Raw genomic sequence first — 24,308 nt, 5'->3', positions numbered from 1 at the left:
AGAATTTGTATGAGTCAACACATTCCATCTGTGACTCATTGATAATGTAGTCACATACTGACATGTTTTTTTTCTTTTTGTGAAGTGCTCTATTTTACATTTACAAACATTGTAAGTGAGTTGCCTGACTGAATATTTGTGCAGATTTTCTCAGACAGTACTTTGTTATAGATGACTGCATCATCTACAAAAAGCCTTACTTTATTATTAATATCATCTGCATGGTCATTAATATACAATATGAACAGAAAGGGCCACAACACAGTTCTCTGGGTCACACCTGTCACTACTTCTACATCTATTGATTACTCTTCATCCAAGATACCTTGCTGTGTTGTCCCTAACAAGAAATCTTCAATCCAGTCACAGATTTTTCTTGATTTCAATAATAAGTGTAGATGTGGTACTGAATCAAATGATTTTTCAGAAATCAAGAAATCAAGAAATATTGCATCTACCTTTGTGCCTTGATCCAAAGAAAGTACGAGTTAGGTTTCACAAGATTGACGTTTTTGAAATCCATGTTTATTGGCACTGAGGAGATCATGCTGTTGGAGATATCTCATTATGTTTGAGCTCCAAATATATTTTAAGACTCTACAACAAATTGATGTCAAGAATATTGGACAGTAGTTTCGTGGATCACTTCCACCACCAAATGGGTGTGGCCTCCACTTGCTTTGTACTTCTAGATATGGTTTTTTGATTGACGGGTCAATGATAAACCATTGTTAAAAGAAAGCCTAACTCGACCACAAATTCAGTATAGACTCTGATAGGGATCCCAGCGAACCCTGTAGCTTTGTTCAGTTTTAACAATTTCAGCTGTTTCTCAATGCCACTGACACTAATATCTATTTCAGTCATCTTTTCAGGGGTACAAAAATTAAATTGGGGCAGTTCTCCATAGTTTTCCTCTGTAATGGAACATTTGAAAACAAAGTTAAGGATTTCTGCTTTGCTACCCCAATTTCAGTTCCTGCCTTGTCCGTGAATCATTGTCATCAAGATTGTGTCCAATATTGAACTGTGTATAAATCATTCAGAGAAATCTAATGTCTTGGACTCTGTAGAGTGCATATTATGTCTCAAAATTGTTCATGAAGGAATCTGAATTTGTTCTACATTACGAAAATGGTACCATACAGAGTGTTTTGGTGATATTAACTTACTCAAATTATGAGTGTAGCATGTTTATGTGTGAAGGTTGTTAGTCTGCAACTGAAATTTTTGCCAGTGGACAAATGGAAAATGAATTGACTTCTCTACAGTGTGATGTGGAAATGTGTGAACAGTATTCTTAAATGCTTAAAAAATTACACAAAGCCTTCATAACAATTTAGATGGTAACAGCTGTGAACATGTTAGGTCAATGAAGCTAGTGCATTGTAAACAATGTGAAAACATGTCATTCTGCATTAAACAGTCATGCAATTGAGGCAGAAATGAGTGCAGGGAAATCTGAAATACATAGTAAACACAGTAGGCCTACCTACAGTCATACTCTTAAAAATGCTTGAATACACAGACTGTACGGAAGACATAACTACATTCAGGCACAGCAAACTTTACAAACAAACATCTGCAAATTTCCAGATCTGATGTAATTATGTACTCTGATAACCATGACATGGCCTTGGGGCACCTTTGGTAGAAATCACAAGAAACATTAATGTTGAAAATTTCCCTAGTTTCTTACAATATACAGTAATTATTGGGGGCACTAATGATGAGTACAGGAATAAATTATTAAAAGCCACAGAGAATTTGAAAGAAATTCTTAACTCTACTAGGAGAACACCAGTAATTATTGTTGGGATTCCTCACAGAGGTGATCTTGTAAACACTTCAGTTGTGAATGAGGGAATCATTAAGACCAAGAGGCAGTTTGAAAAGATTTGCAAAGCATTCTAGAACCCACATTTCTTATCTGTAGATTCCTCTGAGAGGGAACACTTTACAGAACATGGTCCACATCCAAATATTAAGGGAAAGACATCACTATTCCATGAAATTCAAGACACCATAAACTCAGTAGGCATTCTCCTACATCCTACTTCCCAGTCAACAGCATGCTTTACTGCACAGTAGTCATCATCTTAAGAAGCAACAGGATAGCTTACACCACTGCTACCAACAACAGCAGCATCAACTAAACCACCCAAAGCAGTAAAAACCACCTGCCCCATCAAGTGAAAGAAGTGTGTCACCACCAGACTATGAGGATTTTTTATTGAAGGCAAATAGCAAACAACCATTCAGGTGAGCAGTGTGACAGTTCTCAAGGGTAATAAATCAATAGTATTTTTTATCAGAATATTCAGCATATAACTAGCAAGATTGCTGAATTACAAGTACTTTTATTTGATCAGCTAAAGGATATTTCAGTTTTGTGTGGGAGTGAACATTTGTTGAAGGAAAACCAAGCCTTTACTACTAGAATGAAAGGATTTAAAATTGTTAGTAGCTTCTGTAGAGATTTTTATAGATGGAGAAATATGCTTATGTGTTAAGCAAGGAATTGAATGCAAAGAGATTAAGTCCAGTAACATAAATAACATTGAAAAACAGTTTGAATACTATGCTTGCAAACTTAAAGAGCCCAAAATAATCACTGTGTGCATATACCGTTACCCATCAGGCAACTTTATGTCATTTTTGGGCAGTGGTGAAAGACTCTTTAGTGAATTAAATAATTTGGAAGAAAACATTATTGTAGCTGGAGGTTTCAATGTAAACTTTAAAATAACCTGTTAAAATGCTTCTAAACTGAATAACTTCTTATATTCACAACTGTCTGTAGATACACTAGAGTTGGAAAGACTTCTAAAACTACAACTGACTTGGAAACACTTGGCCATAATCTAAAAAGTGATTGACACTGGATTGTCAGATCACGGGGGCAATAAAATTTAGTGTAAATGTACTTAGCATAAATCCTAGGAAAAGTGAGTAATATTTGTACAGAAAATGTATAAATAAGGACAACATTAGGATTTTTAAGTCTTTGTTAAAAAAATTCAAACTGGCATTTGGAAAAATATGACAATGCAGATATGAAGTTTGAGTCATTTTTAGTTTTTTACAAATATAACTAAGAAATTGCATTGCCTCTTAAGCAAAGTAAAGTAAAAACCAGAACCAACACTTGGGTAACAAAGGGGATAAGAACATCTTTAGAGCAACTCAGAAAGCTAATTAAATCAACTAGGCAAAATCCATCTCTGAAACAGTATGTAAACTGTTACAGAAAAGCATACAAGAAAGTCATTAGAGCAGAAAAAAATGAGCAATGAGTCCTATATCAACAGAAACAAAACAAGTAAAATCAGTTGGAATGTGATAAATACAAGCTTTGGCAAAGCAAAAACATCATTGTTATCAAAAGTAGGGCAAAAATATAAATGATCCTTTACATATTGGCACTATATTCATTAGTCACTGTACAAGTATCGTACAAAATCTTATAAAAAACAAGGACACATAAAGGCTAATCATAATGTCTCTGTGAACCCCAAAACTATGTTTTTGTATCCTGTAACAGTGCAAGCGGCAGAGAATAAAATCAGTGAACAAAAAGATAAATTGTCCTGTGTTACAGATGGCATTTTAGATGAAGTCATTAAACACAGCAAACATATTGTTCCTCTGCTTGTTGATATAATTAATAATTCTTTCAGCACTATTACTTTCCCTAGAGAATGTAAGCTATCACTAATAAAACCATTAAATAAAAAAAGTGATCCTTATGATGTAAAAAAAATACAGACCTTTATCAAAGTTGTCTCTCAAAACTTTTTGAAAGAATAATGCACAAAACACTCTCTGTTGTTTTGAACAAAAGTGGAATATTTGCCAGTGAACAAATTGGTTTTTTAAAATAATAAATTGACAAACTGCTATACTTATTTTCTCATAGCAGCTATCAAGATGAATCCAATGATGTGTAACAGTAAGGTCTCTGAAGGTCAACAAAGGCCACAAAGATGGCACGAGTGTCCATTTATAGAAGGTGTTTGAAGTGATGACCATTGGTATCAATGCCATAATGCAATCTTCTTATTATGGATTGAGTGGTATTCCTTATCACTTCGGTACTTATCAAAGCACATCCCTGACAGTTCATATATCATGCAAATAGTACATATTAGCCGAGTATCATGTATCCCTCTAACGTGCCATTGACATTTAAACACCATTCAATGGTTTCGCAATACAACAATAATAGGAATGGTAAGACTAGTATCGTTGAATCAAGCAAATGCGAATGATGTATTCCTTCAATGAAGCTGATATGCTTCTCATTTACGGAGAATGCCAACAAAGTTCAGTGAGAGATAGAGACTTATACGCTGAAAGATATCCTCAACGTACTCTCAGTACATGTTGTACATTTAAATATGTGTATGTTAAATTTAGAACAACTGGATCTTTAATGCGTTAGAAACATATCTGGCCAAAGAAATTTACTAATGAGGAAATGGAAATTGGTACTCTTGCCACTGTGGTTCAAGATCCTTGTGTTAGTTAGTGTCAAATTGCAAGGGGATCTGGCATGAGCCAGAGTAATGTTGTTGGTGTTCTGCATTGCTATAAATATTATCCTTACCACATCTGTCTCCACCAAGAATTACCTGGTAAGGACTTTATGTGTCACATTTAATTCTGCCGATGGGCTCAACTTCTTACTCAGAATGATGACTAATTCATTAATTTGATTTTATTTACTGATGAGGCTGGAATGGATGAACCATGGAAATGTTAATTTTCATGACATTAGTTACCAAGCAACTGAAAATCCATGTTGGCTGAGGCAAGTTGCACACAAAAAACTGTGGTCTGTGAATGTATGGTGTGGGATTCTGGAGGACAGAATTATAGGCTCCTATTTCATAAAAGGAAATCTTAATGGTAGGAAGTACACCACATTCCTGCAAGAAAAATTAGGTCTGTTATTGGAAGAAATACCTTTAGGAACAAAGAACAGAATATGGTATCCACATGATGGGTGTCTGGCCCATTTTTAGCTGATGCCTAGAAATGAGTTGCAGAGAAAATTCCCAGATCGTTAGACTGGACGGGAAGGAAATGTGTCATGGACAGCTCATTTGCCAGAGTTGACACCTCTGGATTTTTTCTTCTGGGGATTCGTAAAAGACGTTGTATATAAAGAAGTTCCAACTACACCTGAAGATATGCGAGAGGGAATTGTCAGGGTATGGGGTTTGATAAGTGCCAAAGTGGTAAAGAATACCACTCAGTCCATGATAAGAAGACTGCACGACTACATTGATACCAATGGTCAACACTTCAAACACCTTATCTAAATGGACATCTTTGTGACCTTCTTGATCTTCAAACACTTTACTGTTGCATCTTGATAGCATCAAATTTAAAAAACAAAGTTGACCTTCATATCTCTGAAGTGACCCCACCTAGCAACAAAAAAACAATGTCACATTATGGTCCCCGTTGCCCCTTGCAACTTTTGTCCCACAAACTTTTCTACTCCTATCATACTTTCGGAGTTATTCTTGGTGGCAATAGTTAGTGACTCACCCTTTATATCATTTTCTAAGACTTGTTCTAAATCCCACTGATTGTAATGAAGTAAACTTTGGATTCATTAGTTAAAACTTCTGGGCTAAGAGGTGAGAGTCATTGACTCACCTCGAATGATGTTTCCCCCAGTTGGCAACAAAACGTCAGGGAGAAGAAGTTTTACATATCGACCATGGCCTCTCAGCCCAGAAGTTTTAACTGATGAAGACGCTGGTCGTGAAAGCCTATACACTATGAATAAACTATGGCTCTCTTTAGATTATCTAATGCATTTGAAGTTATTTCTATCTGTAAAAGGCAATGTCCTGGCTGACTGACTGGCCCATCATTGCCCAACCCAAAACGTTGAGGATAGAAACATGAAATTTCGAGAAGATGTGGATCTTATACTGTAGGTGTCATTTAAGAATTGATTTTGCGAAATTCCAACCCTAAGGTGGTGAAATATGGGAGGAACTTCTTCTTTTTTTTTTTTTTTTTTTTTTTTTCGAAAAATGTCGCCTCCAAGCTAGACCTATGAAAATTGGTATTTGGTTTCTCGGTCATAAATAAAGATATACTTGTTCTATCATTTTTTGGAAATTTAACTCTATGATAATGAAACAGTGGGTGAAAGGTTTAAAAAAAATGTCATTATTAAATAACTACTAAAGTATTTTTAAAGCTGTATCTATGAACACTGGTATTTGACTTCTCTTGTACAATTAAAAAATATTTGTGACAGTGTTTTTGGAAACTGAATCTCTAAGGTGGTGAAATAGGCGTTGAGATTTTTAACGAAAATATTAAATTATGAAAGCATTTTTAAAGCTAAATCCATGAAAATTTAAATTTGTCTTCTCAGTTACAAATAAGAAAAGATGTGTTTCACTGTTTTCGGAAATTCAACCCTTATGGGGGTGAAGTGGGGGATCAAAGTATTTATGAAAATGTTTCATTGCACAAGCATTTCTGAAGCTAAATATGAAAATTTGTATTTGGCTTCTCTGTTAGAAATAAAACGAACACATGCCACTGTTTTTGGAAATTCAACCCATAAGGGGGGTGAAATAGGGTCAGAGTGACTCATAATTATCCAGCCCAAACTGCTAAGAATATAAACTTGAAGTCTGGAGAGGGTATGGATCTTATACTGTAGGCATAATTTAAGAAAGGAGCTTAGAAGGTGTTGCAATTTATGTACAACATAAAAATTTGATTGAGTAAAAACAGAAATAAAAGAGAAAGATCTCGGCAGGCCGTACGGTCTATGTGAGCAAAGCAGCCGGTGCTAAGCTAGTTGATCATAAAGTATTGCTTGACAAACTATACTGCTGTGGAGTCTGTGGTTTAAATTGTACCAGAAAGCAGAAATAGTTCTAAATCCGAATTTCCTGGATATGTGAAAGTTACTCACGGAGTATTCCACAGATCAGTGTTGGAACACCTGTTCTTGATATTCATACCTAAATGACTTACCTAGTTATTTAACACAAGCTGATGCTATGTTTGCTGATGATACTACTTCTTTGTTAAAATTCAGAATATGACTGACTTAAAAAATTTTAGAAATAATAGCTGAAGAAGCAGTTAAATGGGTTAGAGATAACACACTATTTGTTAATCAGAAGAAAATGTAATGGATGAATTTCAGACATACATCAAATAAAGTAAACCCTAATATAATAGCGAAGTTAGATGAAAGAAAATGCTACAAACTTCATATACTAAATTTTTAGGAATTTGGTTACATGAGCATCATGAATGGAATAAACATACAGAATGGCTCAATAAAAAATTAAGTACATGCTGTTACATATTTTGAATGTACAAAAATTCCTGTAGTGAAGAAAGAGTATGAGTGCCTTTTATGCATTCATGCACAGTCTACTGCAATATTGTGTCTTGTCTTGGGGTATTTCAAATCTAGCAAAACAGTCCCTTACTATTCAAGAATGAGCATTTTGAAATCATATTCCCCCAGTTCTTTTCTTTGATCAGTGATTACCATGACTAGGAAACTAGGCACAGAACTGACTTTTATAGAGAAGTACATAAGAAAGCCCAGTATCATAAAAGTGTAACATATCACCCCAAAATTATTTTTAATGCCCTTCCCTTATGAATTAAAAGGATATCAAAGCTGCACATTTTTAAAAAGGAGCTTAAGAAGATGCTTATAAGTGAAAGAAGTTACAGTGTTGATGAGTACATGAATTTTACAAATTCGAATACATGTGTTACTGCATATGTTGGGCATAATGTAAACTTAGAATTTGTTTCATTTATGTATTTGGTTGTTCGTGAGCTTTGTATCTATATCTGTATGCTTAGTTTCTGTTTACGTATTTAATTATGAGTATGATTTGTATACAGACACAATTGGTTAAGTTTTCTTTGTATCAATGTGTAACAAGTTCTGTATCATTTTATATGATAAAACAGATGATCAATAAAATGGAAATGGAATGTATGGACATTGACTTTGGTGCCACTAACAGCCTTTACATGTGAGCAGAATTTCTTTGGGTTTTATGAAAGGTCATTTGATCAAATTCTGCATTGGTAGCCATGCCTCACGAAAAGTGGAAATAGGGAGACCATTTTGAACCTTGCAATATCCTACAATTTAAAGGCTGAAGTAAAAGCAGCTACCCGAGTATCAGAAACTTGCCAAACAGCTCTTGATCAGTTTCTAGTCAAGAAGAGTTTACGCAACACCTCACTAAGAATTTTCAACGCAGGTTTTAGTGATCATCTTGCTCGAATATTAAGCAGAATAGTACAAGGCAGTATTATTAACAACATGTCTTTCAGAACACAGAAAGAAAAATGGCTAGGAGTGTACAAAATGAACGATATAAATGAAAAATTCAACACTTTCATTGATACATTAACCCATTTCTTTGAACTTGCATTCCCACTGAAAACATTAACCATATGGGGAAACTCTAGAACAAACAGCTGGATCACAAAGGGAATAAGAGTTTCATGCCAGAAGAAAAGACTACTTCATGAAATATGTGACTCAAAAAATTCCTCACCTGTAGTATGCGCATACTATAAAAAATACTCCAAAATATTAAGAAACGCAATAAAAGCAGGAAAAATAATGCATAATGATGAAATCATTTATAATTCAGCTAATAAATCAAAGGCTATGTGGAGTGTTATAAAAAAAGAATGTGGAGAATACAGACAACCTTGGAAAAATATAACACTATGACGTAAAAATAAAAAAGTAACAAACCCCTTAGAAGTAGCCAACACATTTAACAACTTTTTCACAGGTGTTGCTGAAAATATGTTACAATCAAACTTTAAGAGCACCCAGGCAAACGTATATAAAATAAGTGCATGTAGAGGATCGATGTACATCAGTTCTGTTTCAAAATATGAAGTAGCTAAAGCAATAAAAGGAATAAAAAATTCCAAATCGGCAGGTATTGATGGTATACCTGCAACAATGTTAAAGAAGAGTGCATCAAACCTGATTGAAGTACTCACACATTTATGCAACTGCTCACTTCAGGCAGGCATTTTCCCTGATGTGTTGAAAACATCAAAAGTTATTCCTGTATCTAAAAAGGGGGATAAAGACAATGTAAATAACTACAGACCCATCACAATTTCCTCCTGCATCTCTAAAGTACTGGAAAAAGTGATGTATGAGAAACTTATGAAATTTATTAATAAAAACAGCATCCTATGTAATGATCAACATGGATTCACAAATAAGAGATCAACAACAACTGCTATCTATGAGTGCATCAATTCCATCCTAAACCTGATGGACAAAAAACAGGAAACAATAGTAGTCTTTATTGACTTGTCAAAAGCTTTTGACATGGTGGACCATAAAATTCTGCTATCAAAGCTAGAAAGATATGGTATTCAAGGTCTGTCCAACAAGTGGATCAGTTCCTTCCTAACAAATCGTATGCTGGCAGTGTGCGTCAAGCACACATATACTGAACTAAAAACTGTATCTAATCACTTATCTGACTATAAACAAATAAAATGTGGTGTACCCCAAGGATCCGTATTGGGACCCCTTCTGTTTCTTCTGTACATAAATGATCTAAGCTTAAATATTGATGCACACAAAACAATCATATTTGCAGATGACACCACGATTCTAGTAAAAGGAGACGACGATGAACAGTTACAGCAGACAGTAAACATGGTCATTAAACAACTTAGTAGCTGGGCACAGAGTAATCAGCTTGTAATAAACAGTAAGAAAACCGTTGCTCTAAAATTCCACAATGTTCCTAACAAGGACATGTTTATCCGATCAGTCTCTATCAATGATGAACCAGTTGGTAACAGTACTGAAACCAAATTCTTAGGACTTTGGCTGCAGAGTAACATCAGATGGAATAAGCATATTGAATATCTCAATGCAGACCTGAGCAAAACATGTTATCTTCTTTGTTCATTAAAATCATGCTGTAGTGAGAAAACAGTATTGAATGCATATCATGCGTACTTTCATTCTCGTCTTAGATATGGGGTCACCTTCTGGGGAAACTATAAAACAGCTAATAGCACTTTTAAACTACAAAAAAGGGCCATTACAATCTTGTTTGGGTGCAAGCCTAGAGACTCCTGTAAACCCCTCTTTAAGAAATCTGGTACTTTTCACATGGGAGTTAAGCTTTATAACAAACTTCCTGAAACATAAAAGCTATCACTGAGGTCAATAATTTTGAAAAATCTCTAAAGTCATATTTACAGCATCACTGCATTTACTCCATTGAAGAATATGTAAATTTATGAAATGTGTTATATAAATACTTACTTACGTGTAAAGTGTATTATTGTAAGCTTAATTATGTATGCCTTGAAATTACTTTCAGCCTGTATATTTATAAATTGACTTGTCCAATGTCTTATGCATAAGCTGCTAAGTAGACAACAGGACCAATAAAATACAATCTACAATGCATTACTCTCTTGATAGCCAAGTGCACATCATTCACTGTGTCTCTATCTATAGCCATATGCTTTGTTTTATACCTATTATGCAGTAGTCTCTGTGTCTTTAGAAGCTTCTTTACCATGATTGTATACCATGAATGGTCCCTCCTGTTATGAACTCTTCTGCTGGGTACATATCTATGCAGTGCAGTGTCAACTATTCTTATAAACTTGAGCCATAGCTCCTCAACATACTTCTGTCCAGAGCTAAAAGTTCAAGTTCCTCATTGAGGTATGACATGACTGCTTTCTTTATGTAGTTTACTGAAAAGATATAGATAAAATAGAAAGAAACTTCCACATGGGAAAAATATATTAAAAACAAAGATTCCAAGACTTACCAAGTGGGAAAGCGCCGGCAGACAGGCACAATGAACAAAACACACAAACACACACACAGAATTACTAGCTTTCGCAACCGATGGTTGCTTCTTCAGGAAGGAGAGGGAAAGACGAAAGGAAGTGGGTTTTAAGGGAGAGGGTAAGGAGTCAAGGAGTCATTCCAATCCCGGGAGCGGAAAGACTTCCCTTAGGGGGAAAAAAAGGACAGGTGTACACTAGCGCGCGCACGCGCGCGCACACACACACACACACACACACACACACACACACACACACACACACACACACACACACACACACACACACACACACACACACACACACACAAGCAGACATATTTGTCTGCTTGTGTCTGTGTATGTGCGGATGGATGTGTGTGTGTGTGTGTGTGTGTGTGTGTGTGTGTGTGTGTGTGTGTGTGCACGAGTGTACACCTGTCCTTTTTTTCCCCCTAAGGGAAGTCTTTCCGCTCCCGGAATTGGAATGACTCCTTGACTCCTTACCCTCTCCCTTAAAAACCACTTCCTTTCGTCTTTCCCTCTCCTTCCTGAAGAAGCAACCATCGGTTGCGAAAGCTAGTAATTCTGTGTGTGTGATTGTGTGTTTTGTTCATTGTGCCTGTCTGCCGGCGCTTTACCGCTTGGTAAGTCTTGGAATCTTTGTTTTTAATATATTTACTGAAGAGATATGTATCTTTCTACTTCTTTTAGTTGTTCTTTGCATTTTTGTAATTGTTGTCACCACAGTTTTGTAACATGGTTTTAATTTTTTTGAACTAATAGGAATTCTTAATTCTTTATGTCAGATAGTAGCATGCCTGAACTGTGTGAACAAGACACAGAAACCAATTTTGAAATCCACTGAGAGGCAAAGTCTACATGAGAATTATTTTTCTGTTTTGCGTTGATGTTATGTAACATAATTAAACAGAAAATGATTTATTATTATAGAAACAATTCTAGAGCAGCGCACTTGAAAGTAAGTTTAATGTTTCTAAGATCTTTGGATAGCCTTCTCTTTGTCACTTGAATTATTATTGATTTTGCTGAACAAACACATTTGTGCTATAGCTACATTGCCTCAGAGGAAAAATCTGTAAGGCAGTAGAGTTTGAATGTATGCAAAATAAGCCTGCATTTGGGTCACCTAGTTAATACAATTATTAGAAGGATTTGCAAGTGTAAAATATGCTGAGCTGATGTTCGTGATTAACTTATTTGTCTGTGTTGCCCATTTTAGATTGTTATCCAGCTAGACCCCATACTGTTTCATTTAGTATATGACCACTAACATCTCTCTGCATACTAGCAGGTTATTTTTGCTTCTTTTTAAATGCATTTTAGTAATTGCACCCAGACCATGCAGCCATCTCCTTATCGACTTCACTGACAAACCTGCTCGTATATGCAAAGAACAGACTTGTATGTTTCTACTTAGCACTGGCCACCAGTCATTCACATTTGCGACAATTCATTCGTCATAATCATAACAGTTTTATTTTAACCCTGCTACAAAACCTGTTGCTTTGTGAACAGCACCTTTACTACATTACCACACTGGTACAGAAAAGGGCAGATTCTAACTGATATGGTAAGAATACTGAGACATATTTTATAGCACATAATAGGTTCCTGACAATACAAAAATGATCAAGATAAACAACTGAAATGTTATCTGGCTTTAAAAATTAGTATATCTGAGTGGTGGGAATAAGGAGACTAAGGTGGGGATGGGGAGGGATAGCAGGGTAGGGCAGCTAGACACTGTCAGGAGGTTAAATGAGGGGGAGGAGGGAAAGGGAGCAGAAAAAGAGAAAAGTAAGAAGGGGGAAAAAGACTGTGCATGTGTTGGTTTATGGTGGAATAGAAGGCTATTATGGCAATAGATGGGTGAAGGCATGAACTAATGATGGTTGAGGCCAGATTGAGGCCAGGGGGATTATAGGAATGTGGAATATATGCAGGGAGAGTTTCCACTGCTGCAATTCAAAAAATCTGGTGTTGGTGGGAAGGATCCAGAAGGTGCATGGTATAAAGCAGTCATTGAAGTGAAGAGCATTGTGTTGGGCTGCATGCTCAGTAACTTCGCATTCCAGCTCTCTCTCTTGACCATAGTTTGTCAGTGGCCTGTCATGCGGAGAGACAGCTTGTTGGTTTTCATGATTTTCATGTCCACATAAAATCCAACACAATGGTTGCAGCTTAGTTTGTAGATCACATGTAGTCCCACCTTTGACGGGATAGGTAATGCTTGTGACGACTGGAGTGGGCGATGGTGGGAGGATGTATGGGACAGGTTTTGCATCTAGATCTATTACAGTGATATGAGCCATGAAGCAAGATGTTGGGAGTATGGGTGGAGTGCAGATGGAGGAGGATAGTGCATAGGTTCAGTGGCCAGCAGAATACCAGTGTTGTGGGGGGCAGAAATGAGAGTGCATTCAATATTCCTCATTTCAGAGCACAACGAGAGTTAGCTAAAACCCTGGCAGAAAATGTGATTCAGTTGCTCCAGTCACAAGGGGAATGCTCCTTTGTGGTCAAATGATAGGGCAATGTGAGGGGTGGGCAACTAAAGAGATAAAGCATGGGAGATCTCTTTTAGTAAAAGGGTGGGAGAGTAATCTCAGTCTGTGAAGGCCTCAGTGAGACCCTTGGTATATTTGGAGAGGGACAGCTCATCACTGCAGACGTGATGGCCATGAGTGGCTAGGCAGTATCAAAGGGACTTCTTGGTTTGGGATGAGTGGCAGCTGCTGAAGTGGAGGTTTCGCTGGTCGTTAGAAGGTTTGATATAGACAGAGGCACTTATGCAGCCATCTTTGAGGAGGAGGTCAACATCAAGGAAGGTGGCTTGTTGGATTGAGGAGGATCAGGTAAAGTGAATGAGGGTGAAAGTGTTGTGGTCCAAGAGGAATGTGAATAGGATGTCCTCGCCCTTGGTCCAGGTCACAAAGATGTAACCAGTGAATCTGAACCAGGTGAGAGGTTTGTGATACTGGGTTGCTAGGCAGGATTCCTTTAGATGGCCAAGGAATAGGCTGGCATGGGATGATGCCTTGTGGGTGCCCACTGCTGTACCATGGTTTTGTTTGTATGTGATGCCTTCAAATGTGAAGTAATTGTGGGTGAGTTGATCATGGTGCCCAGGAACGAGATTGTAGGTTTGGAATCAATGAGTGCTTCACAGCCTGCACCATCTAGCTTCTTCCTACCAACACCAACACTAACTTTTCTGAACTGCACAGGTGGGAACTCTCTCTGCAATATATTACGCCTTCCTGTAAACTCCCTGTCCTCATACTCCCTGTCTTTCACCCACCTACCCGTTTTGTAAACCCACTCCAGCACTACACAGCCTTCTATTCCACCATCCACCAATGCACCCACAGTCTTTTTCTCCTCTTACTTCTCTTGTTTTCTACCCCCATTCCTCTCCCTCCCCTCACCTAACCTCTCAAGTGCACCTAGCTGCCCTGCTCTACCCTACCCTGCCCTTGCCATGTCCCTGCAACCTCCCACAAGCAGCACTTTACTGTCCCCCACCCCTACTCTGCTATCCCTCTCCCTCTCCACCCCATCCTCCTCCACTAGCATCTGTGTGTTGTCTACTTTGGAAGAAAGCCCTTTGGCCAAAAGCTTAAATGTTTACCAGTCTTTTTATTGTGCCTGACTGTGATTTAACATCTCACCTATATGGTGAATAGCAGTCTATCCTTTTCATAATATTGTCATTATTCCATCCAGGAGTTTGCATAGTTCAATTTTTTTTTTTTTTTTTCAGGAGACTAATCATTCTTCACTGTTCAAACTGGGCAACAAATTGGTGTTATGCACTTCAAAATCAGTGAGCCACATCAGTGCTTGGTTTCAGATTTCCACTTCAGTTCATAACTCTTTACTGGCAAGCTTCTTGTAAGGCTGAATTATATGGGTAAACAAGAGAGACTGCCACTTGGCTTAAGTGTACACCATCTCCATGTGGAGTTAATTATCTATTGCTGGTGTGCCATTACCACATCTTCTGAGTCTGGATTAATGTGGGGCATTCTTTCTGTCAGTTGCAGATTACACTGACATTAGTGTATTATCTAAAATGTTGTGTTACCACTGACAAAAATTAATGATCATGCATGAATCAGGACAAAAACTCTTGAACCATCATCAAAACAATATCCAAATTTCACTGCTGCCACAATGTTCTTACACAAAAAATGGTTCACCAGATATTTCACAGTTGTGCTACTGCCACTGATTTCAATAACAAAAGTGCAGTTTCGATAGGTTTCCAAATGCCCACCTGCATGCCACACCACACTGTGTAACTCACTGTTATATGAAACCATCCAAATAGCAACAATGGAGTTGTCTCCACCACCGTATCAGATGTTGGTCTTCTAGAACAGTCAGTTCTGAGCTGCAAGATTTTTATGCAGGATGTGTCACAATTAGTAGCAGCCACTTGGGGTGCCAAGGAGAAAGGATATACAAACTGCATGATTTGTACATTTCAAAATTAGTCATGAAAACTGACATGGGTGAAAGTGTACAAGAGAAAAAGGGCTGGGGAAGATAAGTCACTTGTGTGGAAAATTTTTCTCAAAGCAGCCCTGTCTGGGTAGCAGAATAACAGTAACAATCAGGTTCTGTTGTATGTAAATGAATTCTGTCACTGGCCTCTGGGGCAGATCCACAATGGAAGTCTTCTATGATTGTTGACAGGAACAGCTGGAGATTCATACAGTAATAAGATGGGCAATCTCTATTAGTTAATTCTTTAGCTCTAACAAAAAGATGCTTGCTTGAAACTCCATTTTGCCCCTGAAGTGAGAACATACAATCTTTTGCTTCTTCCACATCTTACTTGAACTCATTCATTCTTTCCACTGACTCATTCTGTCAGGAAATATGTCCATAATGTTGTGGGATTGTGACTGGACTTTTATCTCTCTCTGTTTGGAACCTGTTGTCACAGAGGCTTAGGATGTCCAGAGGATTTTGGTTTCATGTTGTATTTTTATATAGTTTTCTTTTTCCTGTCAAAGGAACTATTCAAAAGCATTCAAAGAGATCTCATAAGATTTTAATTTGCCTTTCAGCTCTACCTTGGTTCTTGTTTCAATAACTGATACATAGATGCTTCCCTTCTGTTTCTAATCTTGTACATAATTAGTGTATCGTTTTACTGAAGCTTATCATATCATTACTGGCTGAGTGGCTCATTGACCTGTTTCACTTCTGAAGTACATTTGTGTTCAAATGCAACATTATACATCCGAATGACTAGGTGCATTCACAATTTCAGACTGAGTAATATATTTGCTCTGATTTTAGCTTCTTTCTCTTACTATAATAGATCTGCTTCTTTCTCTGTAAAATTGTGAGACAGAATTTCTGGCCACTACACACCTTCAGGAGTAATGTCAGTACACATAAAAGGACATGCACTATCCTAGCTTCCAGAACTGACAGTTCCCTCTTGAGGGAGAAGCAAGGACCTTATTAGGGATGGTTCAAAGATCTTTGCCTCAGAACAACCCCTCTCACCCTGGTGTCTTAGTGACCTGCCCTTCCTTTGGGGCCTATATCCATCCATCTCTCTCTCTCTCTCTCTCTCTCTCTCTCTCTCTCTCTCTCTCTCTCTCTCTCTCTCTCTCTCCCTCTCTCTCTCTCTCTCTGGGGATGACACTATTTGTCCCTAAAGCTAGGATTTTGGATGTAAGTGTACTCCTGATTTTTGAGTTAATATAGGGGAGAAGATGCACGAATAATAGAAAAAGGGCAAGATATTTTCAAACACGCATTCTTCATTCAAACATTTCTACAAGTCCTGTGGATAGGCACTGTAGGTCCGTTTATTTCTTGAAACAGTCTGTGATTTGATCTGCTTCTGACAGGAATTGCACGGTACTTCAAATTTCATTGTATCAAGACCCTCTTCTAGCCCATATAATCTGGAAGAGCACAACACATTGCAATGTGGCACAATGACTGACAAGGTCACTGTCTGCATCCCTAATTTAACATTCATTGTCCTCTCATTTGTTTTGTTGTGAAGCAGCGGCCACAGTTTTGGCATCGCTCTGTACCAGAAGTTGGATTCACATGCATCAATATTTAGCAAATCATTCAAATTTTCTTCCTCTTCAAAACCATTTAAACCTGTTGCCAGATACATTATTTGTGCAGTTATTATTTCTTCATCACCAAAACCTTGAAAATCACTTTCTTCTATATCTGGAAGAATTTTCCTCCATGATTGAATTAGTGTATGTGGCTTGATTTCCTACTGGGCATAAAAAATCCTGCTTGTGGCATCTAGGACTGTCAACTTCTTACAGAATTCCACCAAATCATCCTCATCAACTTGCATTTTCAGTATACCAGACCAGTAATGCTCTTTTAGAGATGCAACTGGTCCAATGGCAGTCACATTGGGAGGTAAAAACATAATTACAGAGAGACCGTCAGTAGATAAGAGAACCCTATCGGGATTGAAGAGGCATTATTAAGCAATAGAACAGCCTTCTGTGGCAATCCTTTCTCTTATAGACACTGCTGAAGTTGTGGTACAAAATCTGAGTGGATTGATTTTCTGAAAATTTCATTATCCATCCACACTCCTTTTTGGTCATAGTAATGCACAGGGAGAGCCGTAGTGCAACATCCTTGAATGCTTGGGATTATTTTGATTTTCCAATCAGTAGTAGTTTCACTTTGTGGTTTCCAGAAGCATTACCAGTGAACAAAATTGTAATGTGCTCCTTAGACAACTTATATCCAGGAGCATGAACTTCACTCTTAAAAGCAAGGGTTCTGGTTGGTAGACATTTCCAATACAGAGTACTTTCATCAGCATTATAGTACACCTGAACCAATGGCACCTCCTGCTCATTTTTGGCTAAACAATTGCAAAAAAGAGGCATCCAATTCATCAAATGTAAATCTCTTCATGGTTTTTCATGCAGGTTGTCCAGAAATAGACTTTTATTTTCCAACAAAATCATATATTTTATGCTTATTCTTTTCAATGTCTTGAATAGTGTGCATTCCAGTTCCATAATCAACACTTAGTTTTGCAGCCGTTTCCTCTGTATCAAATCTTTTAATTAATTCTAATTTTTGTTTTAGTGCCAGCACATATTCTGTGTTGTCACACAGCAGTTGTTTAAATAACGGGAATGGCACTTATTGTTTGTGGTTTGTTTATTGCTCTTTTTCTATAGAGAAATAGTGCATTTTTTTAGTTAGATGGATTAATAATCTGCAAACTAGATACTCTACAATTGAATAATCAGGAGTACATTACTTTTATATGTGTTCATCAGCAGTGCTAATGTTTCTTCTAGACATTAAGTTTTGGACAGTAAGGCTGTCTCATAATTTTATAGTCTTCTTAAGGGAATTTTGTTTTTTTATCTGTTGATCTGTAACTTTTCTGCCATTATTTGTTTCCTTAGCAACAATAGGTCCTTTAATGTTTCTGATATGGTTGTTTGAACATAGTTTACAATAAATGGTTATTTAGTGAATGTATCTGTTTAGAACATATAAGAAATAAAGCTCAAAGTGACAGTATTTTCACAAAAAAGTGGCATTCCATTATTATATTACTATAATGAACACCGAGGACTTACATTTCTTTAAATGTAGAGCATTACTGGAATGTTTGTGTTTTTTCTAGAATGTTCGTAGACTCTACAAGAGGAAAAGTCATACAAGGAGAATGAGTCACGAACATGTACATGTACGTGTGGGGCATACCTGCAAATTACTGACTTGCCTTCGTATGTGCGCCAGACTGCTGGGGTTGTACACCATGTTTGCAAACACGAGGCGTTCCTCGTAGTCGTACTCACACAGGATCTTGTTATCACACAGGTAGAAACGGTCTCCAACACAAAACCTGAATCATAGATGAAAATTTAATAGCTTCCAAACATACTCACAGAATAGGAAATACTTTCAACATCAAAGCTTTCACAATGAATATGTATATAAATAATTCAATGTTTTTAAAAATGTTTTAGAAATTACTGTCAGTTGTTATAGATACACTGAAGACTACCCTAAAACACCAGTTTATCTAAGGCTAGGATATTTTTCAAGATGTGCAGAGGTTTATACTATTGATAATGTTTTAATACAAATCGTACACTCTGAAAAGAATTCAATGTGGTGGCTGATGGGGCAGCAGAATCATCAACAATCAAAAGACAGTGTTAAGACTTTGGACTGATATTTACTTACTTTGGGTTGTTGCCAACCTTAGCCCAGAACACAATTTGTGTATATTAGTACTGTTGCCACTATTCTGTATTGTCTTTGCTGTGATGCATTTTGTTTCTTGTGTCTTTAACTCTGTGTGTAGTGCCTGCATCCATATACAAAAGCAGATGGGATCTAGCCTCAGTTCTGTCCCCTTATGCATTCAGGGAAGGTTGGCAGTGGAGGGAAGAAGTAATTGCTGCTTGGGTATTTTTTATTTAAACCATTTCAGATAGTGCCCACCATCCGTCACACTGAGTGTCACAAAGGAGTGTGTGAATAATACATCACATGTAACTCGCATCTGCCATTTGCTGAAATACACTGAGCCCATCAGAGAATAATGTGTGTTTATCTTATTAATATGTTTCCATGGTGGTGCAATGATGACAATCCAGTGAAGACAAAATAAAACAAAAATTGTGTTTCTGAATTACAGGCTTTTTACCATTCCACTGACTATAGGAAACAAAAACACACAGCATTCAGAAACAGTTAAATACATGAAAATCATCATCTAAATCTCAAGGAAAGATGTCATAGGTCTCATAAATGCCTACTTGTACACAAAAGAAAAATAATCAACTTTAATTATAGCTCTGTCATGTGAGCAGAAGGCCTTGAATAAGAATGGTGTTGTCCTTAACCACCAAATGTATAAACTACACAAGAGGGTATGAAATAGCAAAAATGAAATAGTTACTTTTCACATGATGGTACATGTAAATTTTTGTCAATAAATTAATGCCTTCAAGCAGCTCCTTTGTGCTTCACACATTTGTTTATTTTCTCTTCAATGAGGTATAATGCCACATATTAAAATTTCTAGCTGGTGCTTCATTATCCTTTTCCTCTGATTCCTTTTCCCAGATATTACACAATAGTACTCCATTACTACCCTTACCATCAAAGATACACTATACATCAATGACAAAAATTATGTGGAATATAGCTCATTATCCTCTCTGCCCCCCCCCCCCCCTCTCTCTCTCTCTCTCTCTCTCTCTCTCTCTCTCTCTCTCTCTCTCTCTCTCTCTCTCTCTCTCCACTCTACCCAAATACATGTTTAGCAATAGTTGAAGTAACACATAATTTATTGATAGAGAGATGGAGGATTGAGATGTTTTTAAATAAAAAGTTAGATGCTACCTGCAAGAGAGAAAGTAGTTTGTTTTCACGTAAGTGATGAATGTAGAAAAAGGAACGTTGGAGGATACTGCAGTAATGGGTATATGATCCGACAATCTTTGCATGTGTCTCCTGCATATGTTAATTCAGTCCAGGCAAGATATGCACATGATTGCTTAGGCTGATTAAGGTATGCTTGGTTTCAGTACCATGAGGATTTTATTTAATATCATGTTTCCAATGTTCTTGCAGTTGCCATGATCTCATCTTCAGTCTGCTTCTCAGTCTCTGCAACCTCTTCCATGTCACTACTTTTCTTGACTTCTGGCTGATTTCTTGTAATCAAATCTCATATAGGATGAGAAAAGTAATGGAAACACAAAGTTTCACTAGAGTTATTTCAGCCTCATGAAGTTCTCATGTATGCTATGCATCTTGGGCCAAGATCTACAATAGTTAGAGTGGCAGATTTAAAAAAAAAAGGACAGACTTAGGTACACTCACAACAAAAGTAGCTGTTACAAAGCCTGTATAATTTTATTTAGTGTGAACAATGAGTCCTTGCATAAGATTATAATTCTTACATAAATCAGTTATAGATGCAACCAGATCTCAGAAATAGTGTTCAAAAATGAACCATAACAGAGAGAAATTATTTAATGTTGAAGAGAGTTGCTGTGATAGGTGCACAACTGTGAAATACACACTGGCACACAATATACTGCTACAGAGTATATTTAGGTTTGGAGAAAACCCCAAGTCTAAAGAATTTCCAGACTGCTTTATTCTTATTGTAGAGCATGAGGGGGAATCTATGGCAGTTTGAGTTGTAGTATTCTGCATGGTAACAAATTGTTTTGTTATAAGCCATAATAGTGGGACTGCTGCCAGCAACAATGTAAACTTTTTAGAATCTTGCAGTACAGACATGGTTTCCTGGCGAAAAACTGTTGCTGAATGAATGACACTGGAATAGAGCAGGCACTGTGATCTCTGTTCATTTATGGACTGAAGGATATGTCTATGTGCTTAGCTCCTTCTATGCAACAGTACTGTTGATACACAATTAACAATCCAAAATGCACAAAAAAATCAGTTCTCTTATCTCTGTTGAATGCATGATTAACAATAAAAGTGTTTATTTGATTCTGGCCTTAACATAACTTTTTGGTAACCATACCAAGACAAATGCAGAATTTTGTAAAGGAAATACATATTTGTAGTAAAGAAGTCTATAGAGGGTACAAGAGTTCTGGAAATCAATAAGACATCAGTCAGTTACCACTGGAAACCACAAATACTCAGTTTGAGCATGTTAGCATCTGTTGATTATTGCCATTGGGTCATACTGGTACTATGCCTCCAGGCCACACAAGCCACTCTTTGTTAAAGTAATTTAACACATCAACTTTCTTCATTCTATTGACACTGAGACCCCATTGTCCATTCTATACATTTTGCACCACATTTTGCAGCCTTGGTGTTATCCCTACAAGCTGTTCTGGTGGTTGAGATGTATTAGGGATGTCCCAGTTGACTACTGCAGGGAAAAAAAGGCAAGTGGAGCAGAGCAATACATCTTGAACATGTTCAACCATTTGCTCAGCGATGTTGCCTCACCTGTGGTTGCACTGCTGGCAGGCAAAGCACTCCAGGTGGTAGACATTGCTGCGGGCACGCATCACCATCTCAAAGGCTGGAATCACCTTGTTGCAGGCAGCGCACGAACCCGTCGTGCCAAAGAGCCTGAAACATTTAATAACAGCTCTGTTGATATGTTTCTACCATTTATTAGTTAATTTTCCCGTCGTGTCAAAGAGCCTGAAACATTTAATAACAGCTCTGTTGATATGTTTCTACCATTTATTAGTTAATTTTCCCGTCGTGTCAAAGAGCCTGAAACATTTAATAACAGCTCTGTTGATATGTTTCTACCATTTATTAGTTAATTTCTATATGAAATGTCACTAGTTTATTCATAACACACAGAACGGTTTACCAAACAATGGAAAATCCAGGATGGAATTAAAAATATTATGAAGAAGGAAGTTGCCACTCTCCATATAGCGGAAATAGGCACAACAAAAAGACTGTCACAAATAAGCTTAGAGATTGCAGCTATGTGGGGGGGAAGACGAAAGGATGTGGGTTTTAAGGGAGAGGGTAAGGAGTCATTCCAATCCCGGGAGCGGAAAGACTTACCTTAGGGGCAAAAAAGGACAGGTAACACACACACACACGCACACACACACACACACACACACACACACACACACACACACAGACACACACACACACACACACGTGTGTGTGTGCATGCGTGAGTGTATACCTATCGGTTTTTCCCCCTAAGGTAAGTTTTTTTTTTTGAGAGGGGGGGGGGGGGGATAAGGCCATGGTCCACAACGAGGCTTTGCCAAACATTTTGTCTGCCAATGCGGGAGACATTGTCAGAGACTTTAATGACTCAAAAAGCACTTACATCCTCAAACGAGCTAATGAAATTATAATTTTCTCACAGACGGCAAAGAACTTTGAACAGCAATTGAATGGAATGGACAGTGTCTTGAAAAGAGGATGTAAGATGAACTTCAACAAAAGTAAAACAAGATTAATGGAATGTGGTTGAATTAAATCAGGTGATGCTGAGAGAATTATATTAAGAAACGAGACACTAAAAGTAGCAGATTAGTTTGTTATTTGAGCAGTAAGATAACTGGTGACAGGCAAAGAAGAGAGGATACAAATGCAGACTGGCTACAGCAAGGAAAGAATTTCAGAAAAACAGGAGTTTGTAACATAGAAATAAATTTTAATGTTAGGAACTCTTTTCTGAAGGTATGTATCTGGAGTAGATATGGACAATATAAAGTTTAGACAAAAAGAGAGTAGAAGTTTTTGTAATGTAGTGCTACAGAGGAACACTGTATGGAGATGAAGTGTGTGTGCTAAGCGTTTCAGATGAGAATACAAGCTTCTTAAATGTGCTGCTACAGAATAATGTTGAAGATCAGATGTGTAGATCATGCAATAAATGAGAAGATACTTAATTTAAATGGGGGAAAAATAAATTTGTGACACAATTTGACTAAAAGAAGAGAAGCTCAGTAGGACATACTCTGAGGCATGAAGCAATAGGCAGTTTGGTAATGGAGGGAAGTGTATGTGTTTGTGTGTGTGTGTGGGGGGGGGGGGAGATACTTTAGAGGGAGATCATAACAACAACAACAACAACAACAACAACACTATACAACTACAAATGGCAAAACACATTAATTATCATTTGCCATATCTTAATGTAGGTAATACTTTGAGCTTGATGCAGTTGTCTGTAACGAAGAGCTTCCTGGAAAAAAAAAGCATGATAAATATTCATTCGGATCTTGATAGGGCTTAAAAGTGGTGAGAGGATTAGGAACTTGCTTTAAATGTTCAGAAATATAAAACTGTGAACTACTCAGAGTGCAGAAACGTAGCTTTCTGTAACATCAAGTAGTCACAGTGGTAATCAGTAAACTAATACACATACCTGGCTGTAATGGTCACATAAGCTCAGTCTAGGTTAATTAGGAGCCATACTTTGGTTCATCAGTAGAACACTAGGAAAATGAAGTTTGCAAAGGAGTTTGCTTACTACTGATTCATGCAACCCATCTTAGAATATTGCTCAAGAGTGTGAGAACTACATCAAATAGGATTAACAAGGAATATTGAATGCATGCAAAGAAAGGCAGCACAAATGATACACATTCATTTGATTCATGGAAGAGCAACACAGAATGAGAACTACCAGATGCTCAAAGATAGATGCAAACCATAGAAAAGACTACAACTTCCTATGTATCACTCCTGTGCGGCAAGAATGGGTTAATTACAATGCGCGCAGATGCGTTTAAGCAACCATTCTTCCGCACCATATAGAAATGTAATGGGAAGAAGCCGTAATAACTGGGGACAGGGAAAGTCGTTCTATTTTATGGCCAAATTCTGTGTTATTTTTAAGAAATTTCGGTGTTATTTGTAGCCAATTCTGGTGCTTCTGTATCC

At 37.3% G+C, this 24,308-nt stretch overlaps 1 protein-coding gene across 2 annotated transcripts in view; it reads right to left on the bottom strand.

The window, feature by feature from the left end:
* LOC126281633 (LIM domain only protein 3-like) overlaps positions 1–24,308 on the bottom strand; it is a 1,631,617-nt gene that overhangs the window by 10,094 nt on the left and 1,597,215 nt on the right. The window contains exons 7-8 of one of the 2 annotated variants that reach the window (XM_049980762.1): positions 21,882–22,007; positions 18,630–18,771 (exon numbers count right to left, since the gene is read on the bottom strand). In XM_049980762.1, coding sequence (XP_049836719.1) covers positions 18,630–18,771; positions 21,882–22,007 — 268 coding nt within the window. The remainder of the gene's footprint in view (positions 1–18,629; positions 18,772–21,881; positions 22,008–24,308) is intronic. The other variant, XM_049980763.1, reaches the window with a different exon arrangement.

Source organism: Schistocerca gregaria, chromosome 7 (assembly GCF_023897955.1).
Source record: "Schistocerca gregaria isolate iqSchGreg1 chromosome 7, iqSchGreg1.2, whole genome shotgun sequence".
In the NCBI taxonomy this organism is placed as follows: Eukaryota; Metazoa; Arthropoda; class Insecta; order Orthoptera; family Acrididae; genus Schistocerca; species Schistocerca gregaria.
The sequence above is the reverse complement of the archived record's forward strand: the minus strand, read 5'-3'. Positions and strand labels throughout refer to the sequence as shown.